Source organism: Patiria miniata, unplaced genomic scaffold (genome assembly GCF_015706575.1).
Source record: "Patiria miniata isolate m_02_andy unplaced genomic scaffold, ASM1570657v1 HiC_scaffold_17, whole genome shotgun sequence".
In the NCBI taxonomy this organism is placed as follows: Eukaryota; Metazoa; Echinodermata; class Asteroidea; order Valvatida; family Asterinidae; genus Patiria; species Patiria miniata.
The window spans coordinates 12,228,469-12,238,564 of NW_024037055.1; the positions used below are offsets into that span (position 1 = coordinate 12,228,469).

Genomic DNA, 10,096 nt, shown 5'->3' on the forward strand with positions numbered 1-10,096 from the left:
TTGAATGGAACTAGAGCAACACAGGTAGCGACAGTAGGCCTCAAGGTGAATCAGGTAACCCTCACGGCAGACCTAGGTAACCCTCAGCGAACCTGGTAACCCTCGCAGTGATCCTGGTAACCCTCACGATGAACCTGAGTAACACTCGCAGTGATCCTGGTAACCCTCACGATGATACTGAGTAACCCTCACAGAGACAAGTGATTCCAAAGACGATTATAGATGAGATTTATTCAAGAATCTTAATCACCAATGGATTTGTTCAATAATCACTACAATAATTTACACTAATATACAATGAACGAGGTGGTAAATATTATGGACGGAAATATCTCAATAACCCTCACTCGTTACCTCCAGGGTCAACTGCACCCTTTTGAAGTAACTTAGTCTAATGTAATCCTTACGTGGTCAACTGCACCACTTAACAATATAAACAGGAAGATGAACTTTATGCGGTCAACTGCACCGTGTGTATTAACTAATACAATTATAATGAAGTAGCACTAATAACCCTCACACAGGTTGAACTGTCCCTATAACTCACACAATAAAGGTAACCCTCAACCTGACTCAGCGTCGAAGCAGGTTGAACTGTGTAATTGCAATAACCCTCACCCAGGAAAGGTAAGCCTCAACACGATTACACAATATAATCTTTATGTGCAATAACCCACACACACAAAACCGGTAACCCTCACAAGTGCTCAGAACGCGGCACAGAGTAACTCGTCAGGCAAGCTATTACGGCAATGATCGCCTCAGTCATAAAACCCCACCGAATGGTGTCCAACCCACGACAAGCAATCGCAGCCCCACTAGCCTCTCAACCAAGTTCCACAACTCCTAGCCACTTATGTTCTAGCACTAATTACCCAGACAAAATAGTCAGTCTTAATTCCCGACTAAATCTTTGTCACCAATTCTCCAAGATAATAGACAGTTAATTGAGTCAATAACAAAACCTGAGAGACTCCACCAACTCACCGGTCGCACCAAGGATGTCGATCGGACGTTGTCCCTAAATCTGAATAACCCTCAGGATTTAGCACGAAATCGCAGGAATGAGTCACAATGAGGTCTCCAGTTACAGCACCGTCGCCATCTTGGAACGAAGAGGCTTGGCGGTGTCAAACACCGCTTTATAAGCGCCCCGATTTGGGCAATGCGCGCTGGTGATTGGCTTACGCGCGTTCATGCATTATTGATGCTCAAATCACGCCATATATTTCATTGCGGATTGGTCTACGCGCGCCATTAATATTAATGACCTACGCGCGCATACATAATTCATAGATTAGACTAGTCTGTAGGCACCCTGTTTCGCCACACAGGCCCCAGCAAAGCTTAATCCGTCCCGGATTAAATAGCTTAATACAATTATAAGAAACAGGGCCCATATATGTATACAATCATTATATAACTAAATTCCATGTGTGAGGTTTACCCACATGACAAGTGCCGTGTGAGACCGACATCCTTAATACAATTATAACAATGAAGCGTCCATAATATACAAGTTAACCACCGCTTGAGGTTTACCTAACCTCAGAAGTGATTTATACAATGATAAAAGATGTACACATTTGAGGTAGTTTACTAATTTACAATAATCAATGTCTTTGGAAATATACATGTTTTATTTTAACAAGCCATACGGTTGTATGGTGGTCCGCAACACTTTATAAAAAATCTCTATAAAAATAGACAAAGCGAAATCCTTTAAGCACAAAAAATATATAACACTTTGGAAAACACGGTGAGCTAATAAGTAGAATCATGCATAATTAAGCAAAATCACACAAAAAGTACACAAATTTCAGAGTCATTAATGTTCATTAAACTTCTTGTACTCCCGTTGTCCTACTTTGGTACTTCGTAGATATTGGCGTCCACCGCCTTCTTGTATTTGTGATGAGACACCTCCTCGTGTACCAGTTTCCCATCTAGGTAGGTGTTGCGGAATATGCGTTCCTCAACAACGGCCTGCCGCATCCTCTTCACCGGTGGCTCGTCGACGGCTTCCTCCAGCTCAGATCCAGCCTGTGTGATTGGGCTGAGAGGAGGCATAGATTCAGGGGTTCTGGACGTCTCTGCACCTCGTGCCTCCAACAGTTGGCTCAGGTACGCCTTGGGCTTTCCGGTGAGACGGATGATGGGTGATGATGTGCGCCCTACCAAGGGTGATATGGGACAGGGCGAGAGCGAAATAACCGCCTCTCTAGACGGACTCCTCGGCGGCCGACTCGCCGTAGCTGGGGCCGGGGCCTCTGCTTGCGGCCCGTGCCCCCACTTCCCAGGAAGCAGCTTTCTGTTGATGGAAACCGGCATCTTGATGCCTCCTTGGCGTCCCTCCATGATTCCGACTTTCTTGAATTCGGGATGGCTAACCACGCTCTGTGGATGACAGATGCGGACGTGTCGGGTTAAGTTGTCCCTTCGCTTGTCCCGGTACTCGCAATGCTCGCAGCACAGATACACAGGGGGGCCGTGCACCAGCTTGCGATGCCTCCAGAGGCCTTGCTTCGTGTTGAATGTACGCTCACACAGGAAACACTGCAAAGTCATCCTCAACCTGCCAACAAAAAACAGACAAAATGTTTGGTTAGTATCGCTCTCTGCTTGAGGTGACTAACCTATCTATACCTAACTGGAAGTCGATGTTCCCTACGGGGGTACCTTGGGGTCCTCCCAGGGCTACTTGTCACTTCCCCTTCCCCATTACTTATTTGGTCAACAGTTAGATCCTCAAGAGGTTCTTCACTTAGATCAGGCTCTACACTCAGCTGTTGCTCATGACTGAGCGTAGCCTCCGGAACCTCGGACACAGGTTCCTCAACAACAGCCACTTCGTGGCTAACTTCAGTGCAATCAGAAGTTTCTTCTGGTGTCACCAGTTGTTCCTCAGCCATGTCAGGCTCATACTTCCACGGTTTTAGGTTCTCACCAGTGTATGGCTTGAGCCTATCCCCATGAACTACAAAAGCCTTACCACCAGGCTTTATCTGAATACGGTAGGTAACATCGGATAGTCTCTTAACCACCAAATATGGTCCTACCCATCGCAGTTCGAGTTTCTGAGACCTCCCCTTCTTCTTGGCTTTGTTGTACAGCCAGGCGAACTGGCCTTGCTGCAGGCCTTCGCCATGTACCCGGCGATCGTAGTTTCGCTTCTGGTTTCTAGCACTCTGCCTCAGGCACTCCCTGGCTCTGCCATGTGCCTCTTGCAGATTCTGCCGTAACCTCTGAGCGAAATCCGTCGCCGTTGTGTCCTCTATTGTAGGACCTTCTACCAACAAATCTACTGGAAGCCTCGTCTCTCTCCCAAGCATCATCATGTTTGGAGACTCGCCAGTTGACTCTTGGGGAGTGCACCGGTAGGCAAAACTTGCATACGGGAGGCACTCGTCCCAGTCACGCTGTCTCCTCCTCGGTTCGATCATAACTGCAACCATGTTGACCAATGTCTTGTTGAAGCGTTCAACCATTCCATCGGACTTTGGGTTGTACGCCGTGGTCCTCGTCTTGGAAATTCCAAGGACCTTGCACATTTCCCCAAATACGGCCGATTCAAAGTTTGTCCCCTGATCGGAATGCAATTCCAAGGGAATGCCAAACCGACAGACAAAATCACTGACAAACTTGTTAGCCACCGTCTCTGCCTTAGCATCAGGCAGAGCGTACGCCTCCATCCATTTGGAGCAGTAGTCACCGACTACCATGACCCAGACGTTGCCACTATCGCTCCGGGGCAGTGGCCCCAGCAAGTCCACGGCCACTCTCTCCATGGGCTCGCCCACCAAATACTGTTGGAGTGGAGAAACTCTCCTTTTCACAGGAGATTTCCTCCTCCCACACAGCTCACAACGTCTGATGAATGACCTCACATCCGCTGTCATTCCCGGCCAATAGTATCGAAACTTCACCTTGGCCAAAGTCTTCTTGACACCTAGGTGACCGCTAGTCCGACCACCATGTAACTCCTGAAGTACAACCTCTCTAAATTGCTCAGGAAGTACTAGTCGCCACCTACACAACTTCCCGTCGTCGGATTCCCAGTTCCTATAAAGGACACTGTCCCGCACCTCCAACTGATCCCACTGGGACCAGAGTGTCTTGTGCGCCGAGGACGCGGCCGATACAGTCTCCCAACTGGGACGACTGCCCGACTCCTCTTTTGCCCGAACAATCCACCCAATACTAGGATCACCAAGTTGTGCTTCTCTGACTGCATTCCTAGGCAAGTGTGGTTGGGCAAAGATGCCCCTCACACTCGCCTCAGGAATCGGCAAGTCAGAGTCAACCTCATGGTAACCCTCACTGGTCTTGGTCACTTTGGCATCATCCGATGCCCCGACGGTCGCTGTCGCTTCATCAACGTCGGCACGACCGCACTGCTTGCAGGTCTTCCGGGACAACCCGTCAGCATTTCCATGCTTACGCCCAGGCCTGTGTTGAATTGTCACATCATACTCGCTGATCACCTCGAGCCACCTCGCAAGCTGACCCTCGGGGTCCTTAAAATTAAGGAGCCACCGGAGAGCAGCGTGATCGGTTCGAAGCAGAACCTTCTGACCATACAAGTACTGTCTAAACTTCTTGAGGTAGACAACTACCGCCAACAGTTCCCGCCGTGTAACACAATAGTTCCTCTCTGCCTTGCTGAGTTTACGACTCGCAAAGGCGAGGACCTTCTCCTGCCCCTCATGGACCTGAGACAAAACTGCCCCTATTCCATCTCCACTAGCATCTGTATCTACGATGTAGTCACTATCTGGAACAGGATATGCCAAAACGGGTGCAGTCTGCAGCCTCTGTTTCAACTCTTCAAATGCCTGCTGGCAGACATCTGTCCAGCGAAACTCTCGCGACTTTTCAGTCAGCGCATGCAGAGGCGAAGCAACCTCGGCAAATCCCCTGATAAACTTCCGATAATAGGAAGCGAGGCCTAAAAAGCTTCGAACTTCCTTGACACACTTAGGTGTTGGCCATTCCGCCACGGCCCGAACCTTTTCAGGATCGGTAGCCACACCTTCCGCCGACACAACATGTCCCAAATAGCCCACTGATCGCTGAAACAAAAAACACTTACTAGGCTTCAGCTTCAACCCAGCTTGCCTCAACCTGGAAAAAACAACCCGCAGACGCTCAATCTCTTCTCTCACAGTCTTGCCAAACACGATGATATCATCTAGGTATATCAGCAGGATGTCCCACTGAAGACCTGCCATCACCTTCTCCATCAACCTTTCAAACGTCGCAGGGGCGTTGCAAAGCCCGAAAGGCATGCAGCGCCACCTGTATAAACCGTTCCTCACCACAAAGGTTGACTTCTGGCTGGCGTCCTCATCGAGGGCAACCTGCCAATATCCGGATGCCAAGTCCAGAGTGGAAAACCACTCTGCACTCGCCAACGCATCTAGCGTCTCGTCGATACGAGGAACAGGGTAAGCATCTTTAATTGTTACCCTATTCAGACCTCTGTAGTCGACACAAAATCGTTTAGTCCCGTCCTTCTTCCGGACTAACACAACATTCGCAGCCCAGGGACTATCAGATGGTTCAATAACCCCTCGCTGCTGCAAACCTCCAACTTGCCTCATTATTTCCTCCTGATTACACAGGGGATGGCGCCGGGGCCTCTCCTTGATTGGCCTCGCATCGCCAGTACTGATGTGGTGCTTAACCACATCAGTCCGCCCTATGTCACCCTCACCAGAAGAAAATACATCATGAAATTCAATCAAACAAGCCTTCACCTCCTCGTGATGCTCCCCACTGAGGTTGACTTTGCTCCGGTCGTACAAATCGTGCAGGTGAGACGGCATGTCACCATAGACCTCACACCCACGATCCTCACCCGGAACTACTATCGAATCGACTTCAACTGTTGCAATAGTGCCCACAGTTGTTCCCCGCCGAACAACTCGACTCTCCTCATTCGGATTGAATATCCGCAGAGCGAGAGACTCGGGTTGTGACTGAACCAGCGACCGGGCTAGAATAAGCCCTCGCTGAGCCAACTCGCCCCCACCTTCCACAGGCTCAATGATTGCCAGCTGTCCCAATGCCTCAGCGATACTGCTAACAGTACCAGGCACAACAGCCTCATGGCCCGCAGGAATCTCTGTGGTTTCGGCCACCATCACCCTGCCAACGAACGGTTCTCCGGCACCACTTGTGCATTTTACCCGGTCCCCGTTTAACCTCAACTCAAGGCGTTGGAAATCTAAGTTACCTCCAGTGGGTAACAAGAAATCCATGCCCAATATGCCGTCATACTTGACATGAGCGAAAATAACACGCACTGGGTAAGCAGTTTTACCCAACTGTATGTCCACCCAGGCAGCGCCCATTACAGCCAGAGGACTCCCATCAACTTGTTGAATGCTGGACTCTTCCGCTTCCAGCACAGGCCTCTGTTCCTTGGCAATTCTATGGTAGACACGACTACTAATTAGTGTGTCGGTCGACCCCGAATCAACCAGGAACCTACACCTTGCTCCCCTCACAACACCATTAACAAACAGCCCATACCTAGGCCGAGTACCACTGCTTGGCCGAGTGCCTACTGGCTCTCTGCCTTCTGGTCCTCGCCTACCGGCGGCTTTGTTTGTCCCCGACTCTTGTCCTCTCTTGGGCCCTCGGAAATGCCCAGCCTGCCCGCGGGCCCACCGGTCGGCTGGCTGGCGTTTCCCTGTGCCCATTTCTCCTTACGAGGTTTGGTACATTCCCGTCTGAAATGACCGACCTCACCACACTTGAAACATTTCAACCCACCAGGCGTTTTCCTTTCAGGCTTTGGTGAATGCCTCTGAGGAAAACTCGCCTTGTTGCCCTGAGCTAGACCTTGCTGGGTTAGCCCTGTCAGGAGCTCAACCACTTGGTCTATTTTCTTTGTCTGTTGACCGGCATTTTCTTCTAACTTTAGAAGACGCCTCTCTGTGTCAGAGTCGACTGCCCTAGTAAACTTCACAGGTTTAACTTCGGCCCTTCTCTCACACTCAACCTTCTCAAAATTCTCGGTCTCAAGGGCAGCACGTATAGCTTCGTCCAATGTCTTTGGGCGATCGCGATAAACGCCTTCCCTAACGACCTGACTAGTCACGGCATCAACGAAATGATTCTTCCCCAGGCGCTCCCGTGCCTCTTCGGGGATCTCAGGGTAGGCCTTCAACGTTAAATCTCGGATTGCCTGGCCCAACTCCTGAAGTGTTTCTTTAGGCCCCTGACGTCGGTGCCTTAACTCCACCAAATAATTTTCGGCCTGTCGTCCAGGACCGAATCTCTTTGACAACACCTTCACAAGTTCACTATAAGTGAACTTCTTCGAGCCATCACCGAGAATACGAAGTGCTTCACCCTGGAGACAAGCGGCCAAGAATTCGGTCGCTTGCTCCTCACTCCACTGATTCACCTGCTTACACGCCTCAAAGTGGCGGTAATAATCGTTCCACAGAACCTTACCATTATATCGGTCGGGGGTAATTGTAGGCTTGCGAGGCCCACCACCGTGAGGTTTACCGCCCACCTCATCACCCACCAACCGTGACTCCCTTTTAAGAGGCCATGGGCCTACTCCAGGTGAGTCAACCTCATCGACAACCTTGTTGGATTTCCCCACAGCGGGACTAGTTGCAAAACTCAGCAACTCACTGTGTAAAGCTCGCTCCTTTTTAGCACAATCTTCCTTACGGTTCAAGAAGGGATTTGTGCAAGGACCTCGCGTGGGAATAGACCTCAAAGGTGTACTCTCCGCGTGCCTTGCGTCCCTTGGAACCAACTTGGGTGACATGCCAACACTGGAACGATCGCGTGCCACTGAGGCATACCCCGAGGTATCCTCCGGCAACTTCCAACTAATCTCAGAATCAACCTCAACCAGAGGCGTAGCCCGACTCTTAGGGGTAACCTCACTCACAATCTTTGGCTGTGCCCCCTTTCTGACAGCCTCTAACTCCGAAGAGAGACGAGCCCTCTCCCACTTCAGCCACTGAACCTCCATTCTTGAGCGGTTAAGCTCATCATGGACAGAGCCTTTGTCCCCCTCAACCGAGGTGACACCACCGCCCTTACTCATACTGACGTTTCCTCTTGACTAGGAAACTCAGTCTCCACCAGACTCACTACACTTGGCCACTGACCACTCGGCGATAACGGTACCTCACCAGTAAATTCAGGCTGCGGGACTACTTGTCCAGGGCCTCCCAAATTTACCAAAACCTGCGTACCGACTACCACCTGGTGGATTCTTAACAGGATTGGCAGTTGCTGTCTCGCAGTATTTCGCAAAGATCGCAACTCCGCTCGAATCCCCAACAGAATCCGCACATCAACCAACAATACAACAAACAAAACAATACCCAAAGCAGTAACGACCCAGGTTAACATAACCCGCTAACCTCGTCACCAATAATCCTCACAGTGAACCTCAATGAGGTCCACTCATTAACCAAAAAAAAATCAACTACTCTTTATTTCTCTTTATTCCAAGTTCACAACTTACAACAATTGAATTTATACAATCACAAAAGATCCCACTTCTGACACCATTTGTGGCGGAACCGGGGCGCTAGCGGAACCCAGGGGACTGACCTTGTTTATCCCAGGACTCCAACCCACACCTATTATCCCACAAAAATATTTATTAGCCTAACGAACGGGTGAGCGGCTACCCAAACGAAAGGGGGGACAATTAACGAACGGTGGACTAAGCCTAGGGGCTGTTCGTTTGGTGGAAATATACCACCGTTTTGTGACTGAGTAATTAATTGAATGGAACTAGAGCAACACAGGTAGCGACAGTAGGCCTCAAGGTGAATCAGGTAACCCTCACGGCAGACCTAGGTAACCCTCAGCGAACCTGGTAACCCTCGCAGTGATCCTGGTAACCCTCACGATGAACCTGAGTAACACTCGCAGTGATCCTGGTAACCCTCACGATGATACTGAGTAACCCTCACAGAGACAAGTGATTCCAAAGACGATTATAGATGAGATTTATTCAAGAATCTTAATCACCAATGGATTTGTTCAATAATCACTACAATAATTTACAATAATATACAATGAACGAGGTGGTAAATATTATGGACGGAAATATCTCAATAACCCTCACTCGTTACCTCCAGGGTCAACTGCACCCTTTTGAAGTAACTTAGTCTAATGTAATCCTTACGTGGTCAACTGCACCACTTAACAATATAAACAGGAAGATGAACTTTATGCGGTCAACTGCACCGTGTGTATTAACTAATACAATTATAATGAAGTAGCACTAATAACCCTCACACAGGTTGAACTGTCCCTATAACTCACACAATAAAGGTAACCCTCAACCTGACTCAGCGTCGAAGCAGGTTGAACTGTGTAATTGCAATAACCCTCACCCAGGAAAGGTAAGCCTCAACACGATTACACAATATAATCTTTATGTGCAATAACCCACACACACAAAACCGGTAACCCTCACAAGTGCTCAGAACGCGGCACAGAGTAACTCGTCAGGCAAGCTATTACGGCAATGATCGCCTCAGTCATAAAACCCCACCGAATGGTGTCCAACCCACGACAAGCAATCGCAGCCCCACTAGCCTCTCAACCAAGTTCCACAACTCCTAGCCACTTATGTTCTAGCACTAATTACCCAGACAAAATAGTCAGTCTTAATTCCCGACTAAATCTTTGTCACCAATTCTCCAAGATAATAGACAGTTAATTGAGTCAATAACAAAACCTGAGAGACTCCACCAACTCACCGGTCGCACCAAGGATGTCGATCGGACGTTGTCCCTAAATCTGAATAACCCTCAGGATTTAGCACGAAATCGCAGGAATGAGTCACAATGAGGTCTCCAGTTACAGCACCGTCGCCATCTTGGAACGAAGAGGCTTGGCGGTGTCAAACACCGCTTTATAAGCGCCCCGATTTGGGCAATGCGCGCTGGTGATTGGCTTACGCGCGTTCATGCATTATTGATGCTCAAATCACGCCATATATTTCATTGCGGATTGGTCTACGCGCGCCATTAATATTAATGACCTACGCGCGCATACATAATTCATAGATTAGACTAGTCTGTAGGCACCCTGTTTC

The 10,096-nt window shown here is 49.2% G+C and overlaps 1 protein-coding gene across 1 annotated transcript; it reads right to left on the reverse strand.

The window, feature by feature from the left end:
• Positions 1-305: 305 nt before the first annotated feature.
• Positions 306-10,096, reverse strand: LOC119723844. Its single transcript, XM_038194722.1, has 2 exons — positions 9,759-10,096; positions 306-2,575 (listed from the first exon to the last, which is right to left on the reverse strand). Exon 2 carries the CDS (start codon positions 2,566-2,568, stop codon positions 1,864-1,866), a length of 705 nt encoding a protein of 234 aa, XP_038050650.1. The 5' UTR covers positions 2,569-2,575; positions 9,759-10,096; the 3' UTR covers positions 306-1,863.